Consider the following 27966-nt stretch of genomic DNA (forward strand, 5'->3'; position numbering starts at 1 on the left):
GGGGGCCGCTGCCGTTACCGGTCGCCTGCTTGAGGGACTTCCGTGCTGGCAGAACCGGGACGGGCTGGGCCGCCGCGATGGCGCAGCACGGGCCGAGCGTCACGTTGTCCCTCACGCTGCCCATCACCTGCCACATCTGCCTGGGGAAGGTAAAGGCGCCGCCGCTGTCCTTCCCCCTCAGCCCCCGCCTGAGGGCGGCCCGGTGGTGGGTACGCGGTGGGGGGGAAGGTCCGGCCCGGCCCGCTCCGGCCGGCGGCTGCGCGGGGGGGGGAGCCCCGCCGGCCCCACAGGCCTGACTGCACCGGGTTTCTCTCCTCTAAGGGGCTGCGGCTGCGCGCTGGGAAGAAAGTGTGGGGTCTCCGAGGGGGGTGGTTGTTCTCCTCGGGGTGGTGAGGGGTCCCGCCTCGGGGAGGGGATCCTGTCACCCGGGGGAGGGGGGCTATTCCCGGCTGCCACTGTTGGGACGGTGGGAACCGGGAGCCTCCCGGGGGCTGTTAGAGGGGGCTGAGGGCCCGAGGTCGCCCCCGCGCCGAAATGTGGGTGTGTGGCTTCCCAGGGTGAAGGTTTTTAAGGTTTGTTTTTAATTCCAGTGTCAGTAGGATAATCTTGTTTTAAAATACTGGGTGAGGTTGTGTTTGAGCGCGGTGCTGTGTCGTAAAGGACAAGCGAAACAAAGGGGGGGGGGGGGTGTAACCGAGTGGATTTAAAAAGCGTTGAGAGAACTGCAGCAGCCTGGGGAAGTTGTTTCCGTTTCCTCTCTCTGACCCTTTCTCAGTCCCTTTCTCTTGTCCCTCGGGAAGCGGAGGGCTCTTGGTAGTCTGTTCTTCTCTAAAAGCCCCAGAGCTAATTTCATAGCTGTCACTAATTGCTTCTCAAATTCTTTGCGCATTCCTCGCTGCTTTTTTTTTTTTCTTTCTCGTTTCCTTGCTCTCCAAAACAAAACAAACCTCTTAAAGCACAACACTGATTACAAGAGAAGAAATAGCCTTTTATGTTTGTACTCTGGCATTTACTGTCCAGTTTCTTTCTACCTCATGTAGCCTTTACTCCGAGACCTTTTCTGCGGGACTGATAACAAAAGAATAGGCGCGTTTGATGTATAAAGGTGTAGCGCTGGTAGTGAAAGTGGTCACACATCTCCCTTTTCTCAACTGTCTTAACTGTGACAGAGAGTTAAGCAACTTGGCTTTGAGCAACCATGTTTACTCATTTCTTGGCTTTTCTGTGGAAGCCGAGCAAGACTTCCTGGCTGTGATCCTGTTACCTCTCCTTTCCTATTTATCTGTTTAATGAAAATGGAGGAGAACAGAAATTTACTGTGTCTGTAATGCAGAGTGGATACTCTCGAAAAAGAGGAGAGCAAAAATAAACTGACAGTGTGTTTGTTATTTGAATCTGATCCTAGCGACTTTCTAATCTAAACACTTCACAGAATCACAGAATGTTAGGGATTGGAAGGGACCTCAAAAGATCATCTAGTCCAATCCCCCTGCCAGAGCAGGATTGCCTAGACCATATCACACAGGAACGCGTCCAGGCGGGTTTTGAATGTCTCCAGAGAAGGAGACTCCACAACCTCTCTGGGCAGCCTGTTCCAGTGTTCAGTCACCCTCACCGTAAAGAAGTTTTTCCTCATATTTACGTGGAACCTCCTGTGTTCCAGCTTGCACCCATTGCCCCTTGTCCTGTCAAGGGATGTCACTGAGAAGAGCCTGGCTCCATCCTCTTGACACTTGCCCTTTACATATTTATAAACATTAATGAGGTCACACCTCAGTCTCCTCTTCTCTAAGCTAAAGAGACCCAGCTCCCTCAGCCTCTCCTCATAAGGGAGATGTTCCACTCCCTTAATCATCTTTGTGGCTCTGCGCTGGACTCTCTCTAGCAGTTCCCTGTCCTTCTTGAACTGAGGGGCCCAGAACTGGACACAATATTCCAGATGCGGCCTCACCAGGGCAGAGTAGAGGGGGAGGAGAACCTCTCTTGACCTGCTAAACACACCCCTTCTAATACACCCCAGAATGCCATTGGCCTTCTTGGCCACAAGGGCACACTGCTGGCTCATGGTCATCCTGCTGTCCACTAGGACCCCCAGGTCCCTTTCCCCTACACTGCTCTCCAACAGGTCTGTCCCCAACTTGTACTGGTACATGGGGTTGTTCTTGCCCAGATGCAGGACTCTACACTTGCCCTTGTTGTATTTCATTAAGTTTCTCCCCGCCCAACTCTCCAGCCTGTCCAGGTCTCTCTGAATGGCTGCGCAGCCTTCCGGTGTGTCAGCCACTCCTCCCAGTTTTGTGTCATCAGCGAACTTGCTGACAGTGCACTCTATTCCCTCATCCAAGTCATTAATGAATATATTGAATAGAACTGGTCCCAGTACCGACCCTTGAGGGACTCCGCTAGACACAGGCCTCCAACTGGACTCTGTCCCATTGACCAACACTCTCTGGCTTCTTTCCTTCAGCCAGTTCACAATCCATCTCACTACCCGATCATCCAGACCACACTTCCTCAGTTTAGCTGCGAGGATGCTGTGGGAGACAGTGTCAAACGCTTTACTGAAATCGAGATAGACCACATCCACAGCTTTACCATCATCTATCCACTGGGTTATGTCCTCATAAAAGGCTATCAAGTTGGTTAAGCATGACTTCCCGTTGGTGAAGCCATGCTGAGTGCCCCTAATGATCCCCCTATCCTTGATGTGCCTAGAGACAGCACCAAGGACAAGTTGTTCCATCACCTTTCCGGGGATGGAGGTGAGGCTGACCGGTCTATAGTTACCCGGGTCCTCCTTCTTGCCCTTTTTGAAGACTGGAGTGACATTCGCTTTCCTCCAGTCCTGAGGCACCTCTGCCGTTGCCCACGACTTAGCAAAGATGATGGAGAGTGGCCTAGCAATGACTTCCGCCAGCTCCCTCAGCACCCACGGGTGCATCCCATCAGGGCCCATGGATTTATGGACGTCCAGGTTGCTTAATTGGTCCCTGACCCAGCCCTCATCTACCAAGACAGATTCCTCCTCTATCCTGACTTCTTCTGGGGCCTCAGGGGTCCGGGGCTCCTCAGGACAGCCTCCAGCAGTATAGACAGAGGCAAAGGCGGCATTCAGTAACTCTGCCTTCTTCTTATCCTCTGTCTCCAGGGCCCCCACCTCATTCATCAGTGGGCCTACATTGCCTCTAGTGTTGGCTTTACCTGCAATGTATTTGAAGAAGCCCTTTCTGTTGTCCTTGACCTCTCTTGCAAGGTTTAATTCCAAGGAGGCCTTAGCTTTCCTAGTTGCCTCCCTACATCCTCTGACAACAGACTTCTATTCCTCCCAAGTGACCAGCCCCTCCTTCCATGATCTGTACACCCTCCTCTTCCACTTGAGTTTGCCCAGCAGTTCCCTGTTCAACCATGCAGGTCTCCTGGTACCCTTCCTTGACTTCCTACCTGTTGGGATGCTCTGATCTTGAGCTCGGAAGAAGCAGTCCTTGAATGCTAACTAACTATCTTGGGCCCCCTTAGCTTCTAGTACCCTGTCCCATGGGATTTCCCCTAGCAATTGCTTGAAAAGGCCAAAGTTGGCCCTCCTGAAGTCCAGGGTTGTGATTCTGCTAGCTATTCTGTTCCTGCCACATGAGATCCTGAACTCTACCATCTCATGGTCACTACAACCAAGGCTGCCCTCAACCTTCACCTCTTCAGCCAGACCCTCCTCGTTAGTGAGGATAAGATCCAGCAGTGCTCCTCTCCTAGTTGGCTCATCCACCATTTGCATCAGAAAGTTATCATCAACACACTGGAGGAACCTCCTGGACTGAGGATGGCTGGCTGAGTAGGCCTCCCAGCAAATATCAGGGTAGTTGAAATCCCCCACAACAACCAGGCCCTGTAATTGTGAGACTGCTCTCAGCTGCCTGTAGAAGGCCTCATCACCCTCCTCATCCTGATCCGGTGGCCTGTAATAGACACCCACAACAGTATCACCCCTGCCAGCCTGCCCCTTAATTCGCACCCACAAACTCTCAACTCGCTCCTGATCTGCCCCTAGACAGAACTCAATACATTCTAGCTGCTCACTCACATAAAGAGCAACTCCACCACTTCTCCTTAGTGGCCTGTCTTTCCTGAACAGGACATAGCCATCCATGACCACATTCCAGTCATGCGAGGCCTCCCACCAGTCTCTGTAATTGCCACTAGATCATAGCCCCCCCGACCGAACACAGATTTCCAACTCCTCCTGTTTATTCCCCATGCTGCGTGCATTGGTGTACAGGCATTTCAGGGAGCGAGCTGAGCACACCGATTTCACCCCAGGGGGATGGGAGGCCTCCTGGTCTACCTCAACACTAGAGCGTTGCCCCAGTGGTGCAAGCCCAGCTACTACCCCATCCCCCTTCGAATCTAGTTTAAAGCTCTCCGAATGAGCCCTGCTAATTCCTGTCCCAGAACCCTTTTGCCCCTACAACATAAACCTTTCCCATGTATTACCGTCACGCCTGGTGTCTTATAAAACCAGCCATTATCAAAGAACCCAAAGCCCTGCCTGTAGCACCAGTCTCGTAGCCAGGCATTTATAGAGAGAATCCTATTATTCCATCCCATGTCATCACCTGAAAATGGAAGGAGGGAGGAGAAAACAACTTGTGCCCCAGACTCTTTCACCAACCGTCCTAGGGCCTTGTAGTCTCTTCATCCCCCTCAGACTATGGGATGCAGCTTCTTCCCCACCTGTCTGGAAGATCAGCAGGGGGTAGTAGTCTGTGGCCTTCACCAGGTTGGGGAGTTTCCTGGTGATATCCCTGATTCGGGCTCCAGACTGCAGACCTCCCTGTGATGGGGGTCAGCTCTGCATATTGGGCCCTCAGTTCCCTTTAGGAAGGAGTCTCCAACCACTAAAACTCTTCTCTTCTTCCTTGTGGAGGAGGCAGCTATACGCCTGTCAGGTTTTTCTGACTGTGGTGGGACCTCTGATATAGGTTGCTTCTCCACCACATCCCCATTGGACCAGCTGTATTCCACTAGGGCTTCATATCTATTGCTCAGAGGCACCTGTGGAGGCAAGGTAGGCAAGGAGGGCACTCACCTTTTGCCACAGCCATAGACTTGCCTCCACTCACTCCTCTCCTCTAGGTTATTGTTTTCCACCTGAGAGGGTCAGAGTACAGGGGTCCCTCGATCCTGGGAGCTCTCCGGCAGGTGCTCCCATTTTTGTTGCAGGGAGGGCAGAGCCTGGCTCCACCAGTCTGTCTCCATTTCAGCCTCCCGAATGCTCCTAAGCCTTTCTACTTCGGCTTGAAGCCTTTCAACCTGGCTTTGCAGCTGTGCTGCTCGGCCAAGCAGATCATCTACTTGCTCACAGTGCACACAGCCCCCTGTCCCCACAGAGATGGTGTAGCATTCCCTGCAGCCTGCAACCTGCACCATCGCCTCCTTCCATGGGAGCTCTGTCTGGGTTCCCACATCCATTTTGGTCTTCTTCCGCCGGGTGGAGACCATTGTTCTTTCACTGAGCTGGGAAATACCTGTTGGTGACACCCCTGGTTCACAGCTCCTTGGCGCCTTCACAGCTTGGCTAGTTCACAGCTCCTTGGCACCTTCCTCGCCTTGTGCACTGGGAGGGAGTCAGCGCCCTCTCCAACGAGCTGCAAACGGCTGTGGCCTCCCCCGCCCTGGGACACACCCAGTCACTGCTGACTCCCCCTCTCCCCTCTGGGCAGGGACTAGTCCCTGTTCTCCCAGAGGCTCCTTATCACCTGATCGACAGGGGGTGGTGTTACGCCCCCCCCTCTCCTGATTCGTTGCCGGGAACTTCCGGGTCCAGGGGAAAGCAGCTCGGGGCTGCTGCTCGGGGGGCCCAAAGTATGAAAACCGCCCGATACTGCCCGATCTCGCCTCGCCCCGCACTGACCTCAGTCGCTGCCGCTGCTGCCGCTGTTGCCGACTGGCATGCAATATATGCAATATAACTTGATTGATTCGTTAGGTATTAGCTCATATTTTGCTATAAAGCCACTGGGTTATTTCAGGCCACTGTTTCATACTTCCATTTCTTTCCTGGAGTCGGCCAGGAATTGATGTTCCTGAGTTTGTACTGGAAGAGATTTCCACACTCTTCTTACTTGGTATCTTGCACTGAGGTAATACATTAACATTATATAAGTTCATCTACTGGTGATCTCTGTACTACAAGTATTTGAATGCTTTCCTTTTTAGATGCTTAAAGCTGTTTAAATTTTGCCAAAGCTGACAGCCTGGCTGTCCTTTTCTTAATACATATCTTTGTCTCTAGCTTGGAACTTCATTGAAAAACTTCATAAGAAAAAGCTCTTCTCAACAGTAAGGTTAGAAGGAGAAAAAGTTACTTAGTTTAAATTAAGGAAAGAGTCTTGCAGTTTTATCCTATCTTGTAGGGGGGAGCAAAAAGTGTCATGGAGGGCTGACATATTCTAATACTTCCATGGTTTGTAGCATAGGCTTCAAATGGAGTGGAAGGCCCACCCTACAATCAGAATGTACCTCTTGCTATCTCTGCAAAATTTTCAAAGGAGTGACTGCAGAATAGAAACTATTCACCATGCATAATGGTAAGGGGATAAAAAAAAGATATTGAAGAGAAGCTTATTCAGTAATGTCAACCACTCATTGTTCTTAATGAAGCAGAAGTCTTGGGGGGCTGGGGGGAACATTAGCCCATTTGTGAACAGTGTCATAAAGTGTATTGGCAAGATGTGCAAATAACCATTTATAATAAGAGTTAATTGCTTGGATAAATTTCATGTTTGTTACGTGAATGTTCTTTTAACACAGTCTGGGCTGTCTTCTAACATACCTGTATTCATAAATAGCGAGCAGATCAGAAGCCATCTGCATCGGGCCGTTAGGTTTACTTGTCCTAGAATGACTGAAGGTCTCTCCTGTTGGTTTTGATGTTGACAGTTTGCTTGGGCTTGGACACACAGTTCTGTGTGCATTGAAACCCCCTAGGATGTCTGGGGATTTCTTCAGAGGTACCAGCGTACCTGCTTTTCCATGCACCTGCTCCTCTGTTAATGCTGCTTGAAGGTCCAGAAGTGCCTTTAAAGTGACATAGATGTGTACATAGATTTTGGTCTGCATAGGAATCGCGTTACGTGTGGGGGAAAAATTAGGAAGTTACTCAAAGTCACCTAGCTGATCGAGCCTTCTCAAATAAGCTGTAGTCTTTCTAGACATTATGGTCGATTAAGGAACTGAAACTGTGCTGTAAGTCAAGAGAAATGCTTTTTTAGTAATGAGTATGTTGTGATCCCTCACCCCCTGGGCTTGTCACAGTCAGTGGCTCGGGGACTCGGTGAGGGGCAGTGGCACCCCCAGCTGTTGTGTGACATTTCAACAGCGGCTTCTGCTGTTGTCGCATGGATTGCTTTGTGTGGATCCTGAGCCAACAACAAGTATAAACCTCAGCCCTGAAATGAAACTTGTAAAGGTGTGTAAATCAGAAGGACTGTACCCTGGAGAGTAATAAATGTGACTTGCTATTTTGCTAGAGATATGGAGTAATCATTCACTTGCAAGAAGTGCGCTTCCATGTCAGGTTTGGGGTAACTGAGGGTCTCTTGCTCCCCAGAGGGGAGACCTGCACTCCTGAAATGTCTTTCCCTGTTTGGATTATTTTATGTTATTCTGCTCTGTATCCTGTCATCGCCAGCCACATAACTGTTCTCAGGCTGCTTTTGAGGAAGAAAGAAGTATGGCTAGAGGAAAAAGTTGGCTTTTTTTTTCTTCTAGCTGCTGGTGGGAAAGATTTAAATGTTTCCAAAGCATTGGTGTGCTAATGCTTGCATTAATCACAAAAAAAAGCCTCCTTAATTAGAGGTGAAAGTGTGCAGACACTTTAAGAAATCACTTAGTCTCTCTCCATTCACACCTTCGGTAACTTGAGTTTCTCTTTGTGTATTGATAAATCCTTTGGCTCCCAAGACTGTCATATTGGAGGTTTTAAAAATACTGTGAGTCTTGTAATGTGACAGAGGCATAGATAGTAAACTGGAAAAGCAGCTGACAAAACTGGACCTTAATTCAGATCCATGTGTATTTCAGTCGTAAAACACTTAGTTTTTAGCTTGTGGAACACTAGATTGTATGGGTATGATTACTACAGGACACATCTAATCTGTTTTCCCAAGTGGTTATTGGCTGTCCTTGCCAGTTACTTGCTTCTCCCTGCTAACATTTCATTTTTCCTTTTTAGTTTGACTACTTTACTGATAGAATGAAAAAGGAAGATCTTGGGGATGATGAGGACTTCTTTTCAAGCTGAAAGGATTCTCTTGAACTTGGGTTTTAAGTGCAACACAGTAGAATCTAATAGATACTGATACTTCTGTGTCTCAGAACACCTTTCTTGGGCAAAGAAAGGGATGGAGGAAAAACAAATAGTTATTTCTAAGACTCCTAACACAGATACTAATGTTAAGTCTTAAGAGATGTGAGAGCATGTGTTACAGTGAGCTGTAACAGAAGCTGCAATAAGCCATAGATATAGGGGAAAGTCTTTTTCTTCCGTATCATATTTGGTCCTTCTATGCACACTTACTTTCAAACAGGGTTTATAGTTAAATGACAAGAAAGGATAATGCATTGTCATTAGTATTTTCTAAAAGTTTGTGTACTCTGCTGTTTTGGAAGGGGGGGGAGATCTTCTTGAAAGTATCTGTGTCTGATTGGAATATTTAATCCTTCAGTTAGCTGCCCCATTCTTGGGTAATGACTTATTTAGTAGCAATGCATCTCTAGCAGGAGGCTTGAATTAGTGATTGCTGGTTCATGTTTCTGTTCTGTGGTTTTGGCCCTTATCCTTTTTAAAGCTGATTTCCATGAAGCTGATTATGTGCAGGCTAGAGTTAATCTGTAATGCTATCTGTTTCACTGACACCTCTTCCAAGGCAAAGTGTTAGTTTGTGGCCAGGAGCAATCCACCCCTCCCTCACTTTTGGAAATCAGTTAGTGGATGTATTTTGGTCTCCTTCTACCTAGGGCGGTGAACGCATTTCACTGGAGTGGCTGGCTGCAGTTCTTGGAGGTTGTGGGGTGAAGGAAGGGTGCCTGCCACACTGCATATTAATGAGCTCTTGGAATCAAGGACCTTAGTTTTGCAAAAATGGTTATAGCTTTGGTGCCTTCAATAATAGGGAAGTTTGGTGTTGGGAGTCAGGAGGACACTCCTAGCTAGCCCTGTGAAACAACAGTGTCTCTTTCATGCAAGACCAGACTTGCACTGAGAGATAGAGTAGTGTATTTTCACGTTCTGTTACCTGAAAGAGTTGTAAAGTATTCATAGTGTCTTTCTGTTTTCTTTTTTTTTCCCCCCCTTAATACTACAAGGTCCGTCACCCGGTCGTCTGTGTCAACAACCATGTTTTCTGTTCCATTTGTATTGAAGTGTGGCTGAAGAACAATAATCAGTGCCCAGCTTGCAGGATTCCCATCACACCTGAAAATCCTTGCAAGGAAATTATAGGTAAGGACAACTTCAGGCTAAGAAATAACTTTCTGGTGTTTACTTACTGGGAGAGATTCTTTTGAGTCCAAAGATGTCTGGATATTTTTTCCTGTGTTTTTTTTTACCAGCGTCTAAGGAAGATCTGACTTTAAATCTTTCCGGAAGCATACATAATAGCTGCAAGGTAAAAATTCCAAAGATTATGTGTATATTCATGGCTAGATTATTCAAAGGCAGCAAGTACCCCACAGCTCTAGTGATTGTTTTTTAAATCTTAATTGGACGGTGCCTTTAACTGAAAAAAATACATCTTGCTTGAAGTGCTCTACCTGTGCATTGCAACCTAAGAGAATAGCATTTACCTGAGAAATAGTGTACTTAAATTCAGAATCTTGAATGAGTATGTGGTCTTTTTTCTTTTTTTTTTGTTGTTTGTTTGTTTTGTTAACCATTTTCTCTCTTTTGCTTTATTTTTAAGAAAATGTCTCTTAGAACAGAAATAAGACAAAGCTACAACACCTGAATGAGGATCTGAACTTCCCCAGAGCTAGGAAGTACTATGATCTTTATTTGACATAAAATGTCAGGTCTGCTATTCGGTTCTGAGAGAAAAATATATCTGAACAATCTCACTTTAGAAACTTACACTATCTTGTACTAATAAAATGTATGCTTGATTTCCACCCCCCAACCCACTTAGCTCTGTTTTAATGGTATAGTCTTAAATAAGGTAGGATTCTGTGAAGGAAAATACAAAGTTGAAAAATTCAAAAATTGTCTTCCTGCTGTGAGGCAGGATTTTGACTTCTAAACATCACTAATAGATACTCCTGTTTAACCTGTTCTGAAAATGAAGACTTTAAATCTCCCATGGTAGTAGACTGGTCCAATATTAGCTGTATTTGTAGTTGATAATATGAAAAGCACTGTAAGGTGGATTGCTGGTATTGAACTGACTGAAAAAGAAACAGTATTAGTGTTTCTTTCATCCTGTGCTTCTTTAGGAGGAACGAGTGAACGTGATGCTATGTTTAGTCCGACAGTCAGAAAACACCTACGTAAAACAAGGCTTGAATTGCTCCACAAAGAATATGAGGTAAGGACATGGGGAGGGTTGTGACTTTCCAGATGAACTGTAACTGTTAAAGTACTGTATACAACTGGTCCTTTTGCTTTGAGTCCCATTGGTTTTAATTTGAGTAAAGGTTTATACTGGATCTACATGAAACTCAGCTGCATTAAAATCCCACCTTCTGGCTAAGGTTACTTCAAGCTGGTGCTTGAAGTGGTGCTGCTGAAGTCATGATATTCTTTCTATGCTACAGGTAGCCAAGTACAGCCAATTCTATAGTTTTGTGGAAATTCCACCCCCAGGTGGTATCAGAGGGTTTTCGTTATGCATATTAGATGTTGGGAGCTTTTTGTTTTGTCTTTGATACAAGTGCAAACATTTTCTGAAGTAATTCCCTGTTGCTCAGGGAGACTAAATTTCTTCTTAAAGAATATTGCTTATTGTTACCTCTGGCATAGGTTAATTCTTATCACTGTTGCTTTATTGTTTTCTGAAAGTGAGTGAATGCTTGGAAGTTTTACCTCCACTCTCCTGCTGGAAAAATATTCTCCTAGGAACAAGGTGAAAAAGTGTTAATAAGGAATATGCTTAGTTTGTTTTCTCAGCTGTTGTTTCCTTAGTAGCAGCAGTGTGAAGACATCACATATTTTGCAAGGAAACCCATCTCAGGGAGGAGAAGGAGAGAAAGGAAACGGACACTGTATCTATCCTTAACACTGGGGAAGTAAGGGTTGTCTTTTACAACAACCTTGCGTGTAGCTCAGCTTCTTTCATCCTCTATGAAAGAAGGAGTCAGGAAAAGGAGGTTTCCTGCCTTTCTGTTGAATCAACTCCAAAATCACACAGATAGGCATAGGGTAACATAAATCTCTTCAAAAAAACTAAATTTAAAATGGTTGTTCTCATGCTGGGGGGGGAAAAAAAAAAAGCTTGATTATTCGTGCAAATATGCCTTGGATTTATGTAAATGCCATATATGGCCTCCTTTAGTAATCTGACCTTGAGCAACTCAATTATTTAAGTTGAGGAACAGTGTAGAAGACGTTTTCAGGAGAAATTATTTCTTTTATCCCTTTAACAACAGGCTTTTGAAGGTTTTTGCTTCTCTGTGGCTTCAGACTGATACAGCTAAGAGCTTTATTCTTTGCGTTTTGCGAGTCTTTCCTAAGATGTTGCTACTTTTGTGTTGCTGGAGCAGCCTCTTCCAGGCAGTGTTCTGTCCATTTTGAATCTTGAGACTTTCAGCATCTGAACATGTGATGTTTCAGAATGATATGAGAGAAACATTCTCGAATAACAGCAAATGAGTCAGCAGAGGACAACCTTAAGAACACTCTTGATACAGGAAATCCTCCCACAGAGTGCCCTAATAATAGATTCGTGTTGCTGAATGCTTTGAAGCTTTTGGTCTGCCCGCCAGTTTGTTCAGGGTCCTTTATGTAGTCAAGGGATTCCCTTCACTAAAACCTTCACTATGCTCAAGTGTGCAGGTTGATTAAAATCCTGCCTAGAGCACAATATGTAAGCGTGCTTAGATATATGTGTAAGTGAAGGCATGCATCTGGGCTTGCCAGAACCCATGTTTTTAAAGTGCTGTGGGAACTTGCCAGTATTATTTAATTAATCTTGCGCATTATTTTAATGCCTGTGAATTTCTGACACCTTTAGGATGAAATAGAATCCCTGCAAAAAGAAGTGGAAGATCTGAGAGGTAAAAATCTCAGTTTACAGACACAGATGAAATCTCTTCTGGATCCTACAGCATCAGCTTTGTCTTGCCAAAATGAGGAAACTAGCCAGTCAGCAAATAAAGCAAGTACCAGTGGCCCAGAAACCCCAGAGGAATGGAGCAAAAAGCTGAAAGCTGCCAATGATATATGTGAAAAAGTGATGGATAATGTGGAAAAGCTAAAGGAGGTAATAAATACACTTCTTCAGCTATCTTGTAGTGTACATGTCTCGTGTTAGTTAAATGGGAGGGAGAGCCAGCATGACCTCTGGGTACTTCATAGATCCAGAAGAAAGAGGAAAAAATTGAATTCTGGTGACTCTTGGTGTTATCACAGTATTTCCATATAGCCTTTGCAAGTGTCAGATGTTATTGCTTGTTCTAGTGAGTCTTGTGTGTGACTCTTCTTCAACTCCTCTGTCACTCTATGACTGGGTAATTGGATTATAGTAGCACTTGTCATCAGTATTGATGACAGATTTTTCAGGCTTGCAATAATCTATATAATACATCTGTTTTACAACATTCAATGGCCAAACACAGTACAGTTGGCTGAGGCAGATTTTGCACTATTGCCCTCCCTGATAGCCGATATTTTTGGTGCAATTTGCTGAGACAGAGTAACTTGACCCTTTGACCGAAAATAGACAAGCTTCAGCATTTTATGACCAGTAGATCCTATACTGGAAACCTGCAGCTTTTTTTGTACATCTTGAATGTAATATAAAAAAAAACCCTGATACTGCAGAAGGAGGGGTGCAGAAGATAAGTCATGTGAAAATACATTTAAACAAAAATATCTTGCAAAATCTACCTGCAGGCATGAGAAGGATCACCTCAGACGTTGAAGAGTAGTGAAATTTCAAGATTAATTTGGAAGGCAAAGGGGAGAGAACTGGACTTGCTTTTATTCAAAATGCTGCCTTTTTTTCTTCCATTAACAATCCTGGGTTGCCTCCTACAAAACCAAAGCGTTTTGCGTTTAGGACATTTTTTTCCGTTGTAAGCATTAAAAGTGTTTTTAAAGAAACAGTTTTCCTGCGCTGCAGACTCAGAGGCCCACGTTATACTGTTCTGCCATTCTGTTGTTGTTAATGGGACACTTCTAGGTTTGCCTCTGTGTAGTCTAACGCAAATTGTGGCCCTGATTCGACTGTGTGATAAACACTAAAAGGAATAAACTGAGTTTCCGTAATTAGCTTTTTCAATAGCTTAGCTAGACTCAGACTTCAACTTTACAGGCTGGGACACATCTTCTGCCCTCTTAAGAGGATCCCAGGAGCCACAGAGACACTTGTAGTGGTAAAAAGGGATTCGCAGCAAGGAGTTCTTGTCTGCCTAATTTTGGGGTTTTTTTTTCTGTAAAGTTAAGCTGTGCTGCCTCTTTTTTTTTTTTTTTTTTTTTTTTTTTTTTTTGTGGTGACTAAGGTTTTTAACTTTTTCCCTAGGTAAGTGAAAAGAAAAATATAGCAGGGACAGAGGGAGGGGTGTGTTTGGGGTTTTTTCAATATAACTTCAGCCTTAGCAAGAAAAGGGGTTTAAGTTTATGGGGTCTCTGAATTTGATTAAGGGTTAGATACAAATAGAGATTTAAATCGGTTTTAGGGACCAAGTCTTAAACTTAAATGATCGTAGAATCATTTAGGTCCTTAAATGATCATAGAATCATTTAGGTTTGAAAAGACCTTTAAGATCACAGAGTCCAACACTCCCTTCCCATCTGTTCAACAGCTGCTAAATTCCAGAAGTACCTAAGGTCACTTGTCTCTTCTTTTACACCTTGTTTCACTTCTAAGCGTGCACTGACCAACCCCAGTCCGAACAGCAAGACCTCTTTCCCATATACACTCAATCTGGAACCAGAAACCTTCTTATCGACTAAAGTACCTGACCCAGGAGCTTCAACCACCCATCGCTTCCCAGTGAGACAGGGTCCATCAGAAAATGTGGTTGCCATCACTTTCTTTTTAAAACCAGAGTGAGTCAGGAAATAGCAGCCACCTTTATCATTTAATATCCTAGAGCAGAAACTCCCAAAGTAGGCATCATTACTTTGAGTGGAGTCATAATGAGTATGGAAGTGGTGATACAAACCCAGTAGCAGAAATACTAGACAATGTACATTCATTAGTAATGTGGTTACATGAACTCATTAATCTAGACGTTGTGCTGCAAGTGAGGATCCCTTGCAGATTACTGGCTTGGAGGGTAGAGCACTGTCTGGAAGAAAGACACCAAAGAGATTCAGTCCTGCCTTGACGTGTGCCAGGTGGATGCCCTACCTACCAACTCTACACAAGTTGTGCAATTTTCTGTTTGATTGTGTGGCTGGGGGAACTGTCTCTGGAAACAGAGAAATGTCTTGGCCATCTTGTCAAATGGTTTGATGCTCCTTTGAAAGTGAGGTGTCCTGGATTCTTACTCATTGCTTTCAGGACAGTTTTTTGTTTTTTTATTTTTTAAATGCCAATTAGTTGATGTTCAGGCCCCAAAGCCCTGGGCTCACCCTTCCCATTCCTTCTTTACCAGAAGTCTCAATTTACTCTTTCTGTCCCTAGGAATATTGTGGTCATTGTGGGTAGGGGGGGTGGTGGTGGTGTTTTGTTTTTTTTTTTCTGCTCCATTCCTCCTACCCCCGACAGTCTTAGCCTCAACTTGGGAGGTTGCTGGGGATATTTGTATAAGCATTTAGAGTTTTCCGCCTCTCTTCTTGCACTGTTTGATGCTTCTGAAAACATACATTTCACTCTTGAGCCCAGTTGCATAGCTCCTTCTTCAGATCTAACTCTAGATCACACTTCTATTACACAGTGGAAGCATCGTCTAATTAAGGCTATGAATTACGAGTCCTGGACTGGTGGTGCTGTTTTTAGCATACAGAGATTGAGCAGACTGTGAAGTGCAAAGAGTATTTTCTACTTGTTAGGATGGTGGCTTTGTTGTTCTGAAACATGGCAGCAGGAAAACTTCTGTTTATAGGAAGTATCTTGTTAACAAGGGTGTCTGCTGAACTGAGAAGAAGGAATTGACCTCAATTCAAGGAATAAGAAGGGTTGTGAATCAGGAGTCTTAATCACAATGTCCTGGAAGAAAGTGAAGAAAGACTGCAAATAGCTTGTCGTAATGGATTAACATCTATAACTATGCTTTAAAAACAAGCAAAAAAACCCCAAAGTAATCTTACTCTCACTTGGAATGGAGGAAGCTGTTCAACATTAGTTTTGCTGATACCTGCACATTGTAATGTTAATGTACTTAACGTATTTAGTCATGTCGAAAAAAAAAAAACATGGAATTGCCATTAGTACATCTCCTTAATGACTTTCTGTACTAACTTAACATAGCTGTGTTTATTTCCCTAGATAGGACACTTGCGATGTATTTTGGGAATATAAATAAAAAATGTCTGTTCACTATTCGGTTTTGCAAGCCATTTCCCATGGTGATTTTTAAGTGGTGGCCCTGTCTGAAGGCTGTTTCCTGCCTTCACATTTCTAGTTCTGTCTCTTTAAAAAGGAGAAACAGCTTGTCCTATAAATATTAGAAGTCATTTCTGTTTTACTGTATACTTATTTTTTTCCTTTTCTTTTCCTTAGGCAAATAAGAAACTGAGCATGGAAAACAATAGCCTTTTAACAGAGAATTTGCGACTAAAAGCTGAAGTTGATAGTAGATCACCCCAAAAGTATGTGAATGTTTTAAAAGCTACCATATTTTATTTATAAACTGTTTAACTGTTGTAGGACTTTAACCTAAAACTGTGGTGGTGTATGTGGTGTTACATGTGTGTCTCCAGGTAGACTTTGGAATTTTTATCCTCATAGACTTGGGTGTCAAATGCAGCGTACAGAATAGCAGCAAGTCTACAGTGAAGGAATATGACATGACTACAAGTGCTATTCCTTGCATTATCTGGCCAATATGGAAGGAATGAATTTATTAGTTGAATTCTACAGTTAACTTATTTTTGTTATTGGGAAATTTCTAAATCTGGTATATGGTCAAAGTAGAAGGTCTGTTACTGAGCGCAGAGGTTCTCGTTGTTTGTATTTGTTTTGTTTTGTTCTTCCTTTTGCTGCCTTCAGGGACTTAGGCTCCCTGTTCAAGGAAAGTCCCTGATAGCTTTGTGTCTGGGCAAAATATGTAGAATCAAGCTTCTGCAGCATGAGAACATGGTTCCCAGAACTGACACCTGTGTTTAGTACTTGGTCTTAAACCATTAAAACGTCAGTGACAATGACCTCAAAAAGCAGAAACTTTGCCACACTGATTACAGCTGTGTGCTAAGTACCTCTCCTTGGAAGTACTTTGGGAAGCGATATGTTCATGTTTTTAAAGTTGTGTTCCTTTCTTTCATTGTTTTTTTACCTTTTTTCTCTGATTGGTTTAGAACTTGGAAAGCTAAGAGCAGCATTGGCCAAAGGTTTATATGGTGCTTTTGAGGAAGGGAATTGAGGGGTACCGTGTAATGTGTGAAGAGAGCTCCCTGGATTTTGCTCTAGTTCACAACTTACTTGCTGGAAGATGAAAGTCATCCTTATAGAGAGCTTGCTTGCCAGACTGCTTGTCATTCAAGACCACAGGAAAGAAGATGCATGATCCTTGTCCTATGCTTTTAAATGCATAAAAGTACATTCTGCCCTGAAGTCCCCTAATAAGGGAGATAGAGCCCTGTTTAAGGTATTGGCAATGGAGAGGGCTTTAATGGCATGGAGTATCTTTTCCCGTAAGATTCGAGAGCAAGTTGGCAAGGATGGCAAACTTGAAAATTAAATAGATGTAACTAAATACATCCTAGAAAAGAAGAGCTAGAAGAGACCAGATCATCTAACTGGAATGTGCGTTACTGGTATCAGGTGGACATCTTTTCTGTGCAGGTACACTGACTTGCCAGTGCAGTTATTTCAGTGTACTGTATTCAGAATTGTCCAGAAGGTAATTTTTGGAAAAAAGTTTATGAATGGCTCTCTAGTGCAGTTTAAAATAGCTACCGGACTGGATCTTTGTAATTTAGTGTCACCACCATTGTTCCATTTGTCATGTATTTCTTAGCTTCAGAGTGTCAGGTATGGATTCATGCTTAAACAACTGGTTAGATATCTAACTAAAACTTGTATGGAATTCTTTTTGAAAGGATTTGTCAGTATTCAGTTCCTTTATCCCAAATGTAGTTAATTTTGTGCATGATGACACTGGAGCTAAATATCACAACCTGAATTATTTTAATAGGCTTTGCTTTATAGCAAAGGAAACACTGATAGCAGGTAAATGATCCCTTTGTAACACAGACTCTACCTCTGACATCACAGGAAAAATATAATTAGCCTTTTTCAAATGTCAATAAAAAACTTTCTTTTATCATAGTCTTGAGTTGTTTTTTCTTTGTTTATATGCATTAAAACCTGCTGAAAAAATGCCATGTATGCCAATAAAATTGATATTGCAGCCATGTCAGGGATTTTTGCACAATTTTTTAATTGATGATGCTGATTGATTAGATTTTTTTTTTTCATGAAACATTTTTGAGAGTAGACCTTCGCTGGAATACCATACCATCATATATGGTATGGTTTCTTGCTCTGATTCTTACCAAAAACCTGTGTTATTCTCCCATTTCTCAGGCAAATCAGACTGAGTGTTCGGTGGTTGTTTCTTGCTCTTTGTTTGCTCTTTCTCCTGAGGAATTATCAGTGACTTCTGTTTGCCTGACACAGAACAGGAAAACTTCTAAAACTTAAGTTTTGCAGGATGATAAAGCCCTATTACTTCCAGCTCTACTTAAAATAGAAAACTGTTAGGTCTATTGGCAAGGCACAATGGATCTAAAAGCATTTTTGGCAAAGGGATGTTTGCTTTTTACCTGAAGGAAAATAACTAGCAAGTCCATCTACTCCAGGGTATAGTGTATTTTATGAATGGTTAGATTCAAATTAGCTTGAACCAGACTTCTAGGCTTCCTAGGAGTCTTTTCCCTAAATATTTAATTTCTTCCACCAGTTAAAATCCCAGTCTGAAAAACTATCTGTAACATGCAGAAAATTGTTGTGTTACCTCTTTTCTCTGGTTTTGTGAGTTGTTTTATCGTTGTTGTTTTAGGGTTTATTTCCCCTTTCTCCAGTTTTACAGTTTATCTTGTCTAGATGTGTGACTTCAGGTACCTGCACTCTGAAATCTAAGACTGTTGACTTTTTAGGTCATTCTGCACAACATTCAGTTTTTATCAAAGTCAAATATTTCCACTCATGCCAGACTATTTAATTCAGTCTGCATTTCACTGAGCCTGCAAATAGGCTTCTAGTAACCTGTGTCCAGGGTGCAGAGGGTAAGAACGCTGCTATATTCCTTGATAGAAAACTGGGCTTCATTCTCACCTCCCCGCAAGCTTGCTGTCACAGAGTGCCCATCTTCAAAGATCAGCTGCAGTGTGGCCTTAAAAATAAATAGGAGAAAATGCTATTTAGTAGCCTTCAAAACAACTTTGAGTTCTTGAGTCATAGCATTAAATCCTGAGGAAGCACCCGCTCCAGGTGTGAAGATCTAAACCTTAAGCAGATGGGTAAGAACATTCAGATCTCGCTGCTTGATTTTGTGGGGTTTCAGGTGTTTTTTTTGTAGTTATTCTGAAGTAATCCTTTCTGGTGGATTTTCCTGATGCTCAGGAGAGATTTCATGAGGAGGGCCATGTGCCTTCAGATTGGTTTGTACTTTGTGAACTGTGCGATGGAGGGGATTTACTGCTCAGTATTTGCTTATATTGAAAATAACTTGTTCTTTTACAAGCTTAGAAAATTAGCTATAGCAAGTGTTTCTACTACTTCCTTCAAGAAGGAGCAGTTGCACACTTTTTTCTGTCTGCCAAACTGGTCTGTAGAATGGAAAGCAGTAGTAGGCCATACCCAAGATTTTTTCTTCAGTGAAACCAAATTCCATTACTGATTCTTTCTTTTTTTTTTTTCCCTGGCTTCAGACCTTAAATAGAGCAACATGCTTGAGATATCTCTTGACTTTTTTTTTCTTTCTTGCTGGGAAAAGGCCTGCATCTGACAGTAACTGTGTGTTTTTTCTTCTTAAACGTACCTATGCGAATATGTCACACTTTTAAGGCAATTGTATATAACCTGGGATATTGTCAAGATGTTGCTGCAGATCACCTTTCATAGCTGATGTAGAGGATGACTGCAGAACTTGTTCTCATCCAGCTGCATCTGGTACATGATGTCACAGAAGGGCTGTAGAAACAAGTAGGGCTTTCAGCTGTTTTGTTCTTGGATTTCCTACCTCTTTCCTCCCATCTAACTGCAGAACCAAAGTGAAAATGTGTATCTAAATGATGGGACTGGGTTTGGTTGTGCACTCTGGCATTGCCCTGATCTTAAACTGTGACAAGCCCTGACTGTACATTGTCATTTCTCACTTCTTATCCTTTGTTTTCTTCGGAGGATGGATCGTGCTCATGTATCTGAGCCACAGGGCAGTCCCCAGTCTGGGCAATCAGGTGATTAGAACTGGAGAGTCATCTGCCATGGCATCCTTGCAGCCCCAGTCTTTTGTAAATGGTTATACAGGAAAACTATTTGCTGCAGCTGCTTACTATCCGCAAAGAGAAATGCTGGTATGAGGTTGTGTGGTTTTAAACTGAATTGATATGAGTTAATGACTCAACTAGAGAGACCTGCTACAGTCAGTGGTCACTGATATGTGAAAATAAAACTCTAAAGCTGAATTTGCAGAACTGATAGATAAGAAGAGAAGAAACAATGGAAGAAATTTATTCTCTTGTGAGTGAGAGACTGTTAAACTTCCCAAACAGTTTCTAAATGGACAGCTTCAGGAGTACTCAAACATAACTGAGGGAGCAGTAGTGGAATAATGTGAAAGAAGGTTATTCAGACTTACAGCTATAATGTTTGTTCTTCTTGCTCACTGTACATGAGAGCTGACTGCAGCTTTCTGACTGGTGTCAAGTTAGAATAATGCTGGGACAAGAAGAAGGACTCTAACAGAGGAAAGGTCCTGAAATATGGGGTTTGAGTGCTCATCTAGACATCCAGTGTCACCTCAGACACTGTAACATATCCAGTACACCTGTCTGGGGCTGGCCACTGTGATACAGGACCTATAGGAGACCTGTGTCCTCCCAGAGTGATAGCTGGAGGCCAGCAGTTGTGTAAAAGACCTTAGGCCATGTAAAATGTCACTAGGTGTCTGTGTTGAAGGATCCCAATCCCACCTGAAATGTCCTTCTATTCACTTTATGAGTGACCACTAGTTTCTTTGGGCTTTCAGTTTTCTATAGAGGGGATGTACTTGGAGCAAATGCAGTGAGATACAAACTCATTGTTTACGTGATACAACTAAAGAACAAGACCCTGACACTGAAAAGACTTTGTCCATGCATGAGGGTGTGAAAAGTGCTCTTTACCACATGTATACAGAATACCTTAACATCTACTGAAGAATGGATCGAATTGTTACCAAGTGTGAAACGGTTCAAATACTTGAGGAAAAATAGTTTATGTAGAGTATCAGGCCGAACTTTAATTTATTTTCATGTAACTGTACTGCATTCTACTATTATTATCATCAGACCATAACTTTTTGGCTATGGCAGAGCTCACTGTACATCTGAAGGGAAAGGAAGAGGAGATCTCTTAGGAGAGTGGTTTGGTTTGGGGAGATGGTGAGGATTCTGGCTTCTTTAACCAAAATATGCATGTCTTTTAAACTGTCTGCTGACCTGCCAGGTCAGTCTGACTTATGTAATGCTCTGATCTGGAGTAATTGGTTTAAATATGTGCATTATAATATGGCTGTCTTAAAAATCCATGCCCTTGAAAATTTCAGAAATACATGCATGCAAATCTCAAAGCAGGAACAGAAAGCAACTACTGTTCTGGTGATTAACTGCAGAGGTAACTGTTTGTAGGCACCATGTCAGATGCTCCATTTCTGAAAACCAAAATTCCCAAGCACATCCCTCTGCAACAATTAACATATTAGTGATGCTGTTTGGCTTTGAACAACATACTGTATTTTTTTTTAACCTGAGGACACTTGTTATAAAAGTTGCACTTGAGAACACAGTGCTTCTTCCTCATAAGCAAATCTCAGGCTGTCACTAATGCTATTTGCATTAAATAAACATGTTACACCATTCTTCCATTAAAAAGGAATTGCCAGGTATGCATATAAATGTAAACATGTTTAATTTTTATGTCAAAGTGTCTGTTACAGCAGAACCCAGAAAATCTTGCTTATTTTACATAAGCATTTTTCCCCATTTCTCACTTGGCTGTTAAGCTAAATTGTATTTTTGCATCATTTTTATATCCTTTATTAAGAGCATAAGGTTTGCTCCTGTAAGGCTGTGTGAACAGGTCTGTTAGAGAAAGGGAAATAAATACTTTTGAATCACCCTAGGAAGCAGGAAAGGTCTTGCTCGAGCCCTGCTGTGCTGCAGTGACTCCTTCAGTATCTTAAACCAAAATCTTGAGTTCCTTTTACTGAAGGAGGGAATAAGCCAAAATGTGTTGTATATGAGGACGCTTATTTCACTGTAACCCCCTTCACCTGAAAATATAATTGAAACGTTCCTGAGCTGTCTGTGATTCTGCTTTTATCTGGTTTCATAGGCAAGAGGGAGAAGTCTTGGGCACCTTTTCTTCCATTTCCCTCTTGCATGCAACCAGAAATGGAGAAACGGCTGTAATCAATTGAGAAAACTTGTTACCCAGAGAGTAAGCAAATGTATTCATTGCTATGAAGACAAAGGTAATTGGGTAGAGGTAATGCAGAGATGGGGGGGTCCTTCCCTCGATAGAGTTCCAATGCAGCCAGCTTCTTTTAGGGGAAAAAAAATCTTACGAAGTGAACACTCCTATTCTAAATATAAAACTACTACCTTTCCATTTTGTGTCTACAAAGCAGTGAGTGGCACATACCAAAACTGTGTGAAGCTTAAGCTGATCTGATTTAAAAAGTGGTCTAGTAGCAGTGCTGTGAAAGAGCTTAGACCATTGTGTGAATCGTCCCCAACCATCTACACCAAAATCTTCAAAGTCCTTTAAATATGCAGAAGCAGTTGAGCTGTGAAATATGTCAGTAGATCTGGTTGCTTGTGCCCAACTTGTTTGGGGCTTGTGATACCCCTTGTTCCTTTCCCCAACTGCCCACTTAACTGTATTGCAGTTGTCAGCATTGAGCAGTGTCCTACTGCTTTGGGCTCAGGTATTGGAAGAAACAAAATACAGTTCGGTTCTTTGCTGGAAATGCATGCACAGATTCATGGATATTTTGCCAGCATAGTCGCAGGCCACAGATATACCACGTTCGGACCTCACTGGTCTGAGGGTTGCAATGGGAGCATTTTGCGAAGGAGTGAGGGGATGGAATGGGAATTCCCTGTGACTCTGAAAGATGCTGAAGGAAGGACAGACAGACAAAGAAACAAGGTGGAAATTCCAGGCAGTGTTTGTGCTGGAAGAGTGGATATAAACTTGTGTTCTAACATGGAGCTGCAAGATGGAAAGTGGAGGTTAGTGTAAGCCCACATACAGAATTGTCATTTCTTTGTGATATAAAACCATACGTGTCAGAGTTGTAGGGTGGCTGCAGGTCCTTGCCTCCTTCCTAATAATACCAGAACTTTAATTGTTTTTTCTTTCTGTAAATTGAAAGCCTCGGATGGAGCAGAGAATTCCCTGGTGCCCACCTGTCAGTGACAGGTTAGAATTAGTCAGGGCATATAGCTGAAACCTTCACCTGCCCTCTGGGGAAGGTCAGTCTTGAAAGCTGGTGGAGGATGGGGGAAGGCAAGTCTGTATCTTGACAGTTGAAAATGTGCTCAAGCTAGAAGCCCCACAAACACACAACTTTCACAAACCACAAGTGGCAGGTTTTTTGTATTGGAGTCAAGCAAGAAATTAGGTTGTTCCGGTTGTAAAGCTCAAAAAAACAAGTAGCTTTGAAGTAAGTGGAAGTACCGTCTATGTGATGGCCCAGGAAAAGCTGTATATCTAACGGGAACGTCATTGAAATGGTCTATATAAGTATTTAAACCACTTCAAAGGACTGTTGCAATTTCTGAATTTCATATTGGCATTTTGTATTTGACAAGGTGACATTGTGTAAAAAAATGTATTGTAAAACACTGCTGTACGGTAGGAAAATGATTGAATGTAAATATTTCAAGATGTGGACCACTGTTCAAATGTTATCATAAATCTTTGCCATTGTTTTAGGGGATAATTCTTCATGCATATTTGAGTTGAATGGATAGAACCAGCCCCTGAAAGGGTAATCTGCTTGTTATTGCCTTACTACCACTAATGGCTTAATTTTGGCCTTTCAGGTACTCACCTCCACCTGTACGTTATATATGATGATTTATTCTTTTTCATAACTAGCAGAGAAAAGTTCTGACTTTTGTTTTCAAATTAACACAGTGTTTAATAGCTTTGTTCTTTCTTGAAACGAACTCGCAAAGCACCACGAGGATGTCTTTTTCCAGCTTAATATTTTCTTTCTTTTTTACTTCTTGCAGGTTTGGTAGGTTTACAGTAGCTGCACTTCAGTCCAAAGTAGAACAAAGTGAACGTGAAATGAACCGCCTAAAAAAGGCACTGGAAAGAAGTGATAAATACATAGAAGAAATGGAGTGTCAGCTTTTACAGCTGAAAAATGCAGGTGAAGGAACCCAGACAGTGGGTGCTGTTGGTGAGAGAGCACTTTCCACAGATGCTAAAGGAGCTGAGAGCAGTGAAGATACGACGTGTTTGAAAACCCAAGGTGAGGAAAAAAAAGTTTTGACTACCAGTCAAAGTCCTGACAGTCTTGAACAGCTGACAAGTGGTGGAACTTGTTTAAGCTCTTCTAGTCAAGATGGTTCAAATGGCTCAAATGCCCAGTGTGCCCCAAAGAAAGAACTGTTTTCAGGATGTCAGGATGTTCTTCTGGGTAAAAATACTACAAATATGGATGCCTGCTTAGAAGAGCAGTGGAATAAAATTGAGGAATGTACCCCATATAAGGATGAAGAACTTTATGATCTTCCACCACCATGCACTCCTTTTCTGTCTCTCAGTCGCCTTCAGTTGAACACTCCTGATGGAAAAGAAAGTGCAAGGAAACCATCAACATTCCTGAGAAAACTGAAATTTGAAGAGTTTTGTGACACTTCAGATGACTGCAGCAAAGATTCTCCAGAGCACAGTACAAGCAGCTGTAATAGCAAAAAGAAGCTAAACTGTTTTTCTACAGGAAAATCAGGTTTTTGGGGGCCCTGCCCAACAAATTTTGCTGAGAACTTAGATTTTGATGAATCAGAGCAAAATTCAGTAGCTGGTCAGTCAGATGAGACATCAGCAAAGTCCAGTGATAAAACAAGTTCTTGCTTACCTAAAAGGTTACATACTCTTTGCTCTTCTGAAATGAATCGCACAAGAACCTCCAGTGAGGCATCTATGGATGCTGCCTACCTCGATAAAATTTCCGAGTTGGACTCAATGATGTCTGAATCAGACAACAGCAAGAGTCCATGCTATAATTTCAAGTCTTCCGATCTTGATAATTCTTCAAAGTCAACAGAGTGCTCCAAGCTTCTGAATGAAACTGAGAAGAAACTGGAAGAGATGAATGAGGAACAAAGTATGAAGTGTCCAGAGACAAGCGATCTAGCAGTTGACAGAACTGGCTGGAAACCTGCTACGTTTTCCATCCTCTCCCCATCTGAGCTAGATATGAATGACCACTTTCCGCTGTGTACAGGCCAAAATGTAGGGGCTAGTGATATCAAACCTCCAAACTGTTTATTTCAAAGAGACTTTTCCCAGAGTTTACTCTTCAATAACTCACAAAGGTTGTTTGAGGAACAAAAGTTCGGTTCCTGCTTTTTAAAGATGTCATCTGACCTGCACAATCAGCTTAATCCTCCTTGGGTGTCTTCCTTTATAGCTGAAAGGAAAAATAAAAATGTGAGTCAGTCAACCAAGAGGAAAATTCAAAGCAGCCTTTCCAATGCTAGTCCATCAAAAACCACCAAAAACTGACTCTGCTTGGAAATCGAATGTGACTCAAAGTCATCAACCTCCAAATGTTTAATATTTACAGGTGAACTTAATTTTTAATGACTTCCATGCAACCTGATCCTGTCTTTCGACTATGTGAAAACTGAACGTTCCCTTGCCCATTATAAGCTCTTTCCTAGGAAGAACCATTCCAGATTCTTTTCTTTGGCTAGGCATTTTGTTTGCTTCGGGGTTTTGCGTGGGTTTTTTTAAGTTTTCAGGTTATATGATCTTCCAGTAGTGAGCACAACTAATGTCTCCCTGGAACAGGACAGTTTTAAGTGGTCTTGTCAAATCAGTCATTTATGTAAGAACTTGTTTTAAAGGTTACGTTTCCCATTCCTAAAGATTAGATTTTGTGCATGTAAGGCAGCTACTAGCTATATATCCTATGGATTCATGAAACTGCTATAAAACAATGTCAGTTTTGCCATAAAACTTGCCTCCCAGAGGAAATGTTGCTGCTTGGACTGTTTCATAGCACTGTACTGTACTGAAACTCTTGTTTTAAGTGGGTGTAAAGTAACAGCCTCTTTCTTTTCAGGGTTACAGCACTTCAGTTAGAAAATGTCTCTTTAACACTGCAAACAGGGCTTGTATTTTTTGAAGTTAAGCACAATTTTTAATTTAGTTCCCAAAAAGCATTGTTATTCTAAATGTGTTCAATATGCCCGTATAGACCATAAAAATGGGTTTGTATGCTAATGACTTGTTTACCTAATGTGCACTGAACATTTTACATTAATACTGTACCATTTTACATTAATACTGCATGCTTTTCTATGTGAATTGAATAAAACATGTTATAAGCACTGTAATCCTTGATGTTGCCTCAAATATTGAATTAGCAAAAAGAGAATGGGGAAACTTTTTTTTTCATAATTTGGAAAATATCTAAGTTTTGTAAAACATAAATGTGAGCTTATTCACAAAAAAAATCCAATCCCCCTTCCTCCTCCTTGTTAGATATATTACCATTCTAGTGTCAGCATCAATACGGTTGATGGAAACGGCTTTCGGCCTCTCTGGAGGTGACTCTTCCATAAAGTATTGCATAGGTCAACATAATGTGATGGCCTACTACAGGCAGGAGACCTAATTAAGCAGCAGAGCAAAATTGGTTTCTTTGCATTATTGTGTTTAAGGGGTTTTTTTAAGGGCATATTTAATTGTGAGATGCAGGTTTTTCTTTCTATATAGACCTCTGATGGCATTTCTTGCAAAGAGACATCCTTGCTTCATCAATACCGATGATATGAAAAATCCATATGCTGCCTTTCATCCCTTTGAAAATAGGGATAGCCACTTGGATTATTTCAATAGACTGGCTCGTCTTTTGTAAAGTTAAGTCCTGTAAGCAATTTAAACAACAACTACATTTCACATTGTAACATGTGCATGCATTCGTGCAATTGGTGCGTTCGTTCTTTTCTTTTTTGAGAAACAGCTTTACCAAAAAATCCATCATTCAAGCCATACATGCAAGGACCCTTTCCTGGTGACAGGCTGGATGGCATTGTGCTTTCATATACTGCTTTCAGTATACCACCTGAATTTTAATCACGGAAAAATCTAGTCATTCAATTCTAACATTTTTTCAGAAACTGGGGAGCTGGCAAAGCTATCTGGACATGAGCTGCTACTTGATTTGACTAGGTTTACTAATAAGTCAAAAAATGCTGCCTTGATTTAACCCTTTGGAAGAAGAGGCAAGGGCTTCTCAAATACGTGTCTAATACTTTCTTAAGCATCCTTGTATTGCAAAGCAATTGCAAATATGCACTAAATAAGTGTTCAGGTCATAGTTTTGTTTCATTGTAGGTTTGGGGAAAGGTGTGTTTATGAGCTTCATTTTATACCCCAGTATACTTCTGATACACAAGTAATTTTCAGTGATGGAAACATGAATACAACTGGTATCATACCTGAGATCAAACTAGAATAAAGGAAAATGTTGGGGGGCTTTTTCATGCTACTTTCCAGTCCTTTGGACAGGAACGCCGCTTATGGGCTTGCTCTTCAATATGGATAGTTAGATTTTATGTCTCATGCAACTTGAATGGATAGAAGAGCCGAGCCTAAGGTTCAAACAAACGCTGAAGATCAAAGTCGTAAACTTCATATCATATTCTCAAGCCAGGACCGAGAGTGACTTGGAACGGTCATGGGAGCACATAGATCAACACCTCCAGCCTCCCAGCTCCAGGTTGGTAACTTCCTATGTTGTTACAGGAAAGTTATAGTAATCTGTAATTATTTGATTTCCAGGGTCTTTCATACCCTCAGATCTCAACTGCAGATACAGTGAGCAGATTGTGATTGTCATCCAGTGCTATAAGTAGGAGTATTTTATGTTTCACAAGTTGTAAATCTGAATTCTTGTATCTTTGTCTTGTTTTGTTTGGCTGGGGTTTGTTTTGGTTTGGTTGTTGTTTGGGGGGGAGGTTGGGGTTTGTTTTTTTTTGAATAGTGCCTTTAAAACAGCTACCACACTCTAGATTCTGGATTTTATTTGGTTAATGTAGATTGTATTCCTTTTGGCTTAAGATTTGACAGAGTTTGGTGCAATATCAACTTAAAGTTTTAAGCTATGTGTAATGAGTGAGGTTTCTTCAGTTATAAA

The 27966-nt window shown here is 42.2% G+C and overlaps 1 protein-coding gene across 2 annotated transcripts; it reads left to right on the forward strand.

Moving 5' to 3' along the window:
* OBI1 (ORC ubiquitin ligase 1) lies at positions 1-26161 on the forward strand. Of its 2 annotated transcripts, XM_068425360.1 has the most exons (6): positions 1-149; positions 9361-9496; positions 10483-10574; positions 12219-12467; positions 15876-15964; positions 23822-26161. In XM_068425360.1, the coding sequence occupies exons 1-6, from the start codon at positions 78-80 to the stop codon at positions 25323-25325; spliced, it is 2142 nt and encodes a 713-aa protein (XP_068281461.1). In that variant the 5' UTR covers positions 1-77; the 3' UTR covers positions 25326-26161. The 2 variants fall into 2 exon arrangements, with proteins under 2 accessions (XP_068281461.1, XP_068281462.1); XM_068425361.1 differs by lacking the exons at positions 1-149; positions 9361-9496 and adding an exon at positions 9605-9662.
* The last annotated feature ends 1805 nt before the right edge of the window (positions 26162-27966 follow it).

This window comes from Nyctibius grandis, chromosome 2 (assembly GCF_013368605.1).
Source record: "Nyctibius grandis isolate bNycGra1 chromosome 2, bNycGra1.pri, whole genome shotgun sequence".
In the NCBI taxonomy this organism is placed as follows: domain Eukaryota; kingdom Metazoa; phylum Chordata; class Aves; order Nyctibiiformes; family Nyctibiidae; genus Nyctibius; species Nyctibius grandis.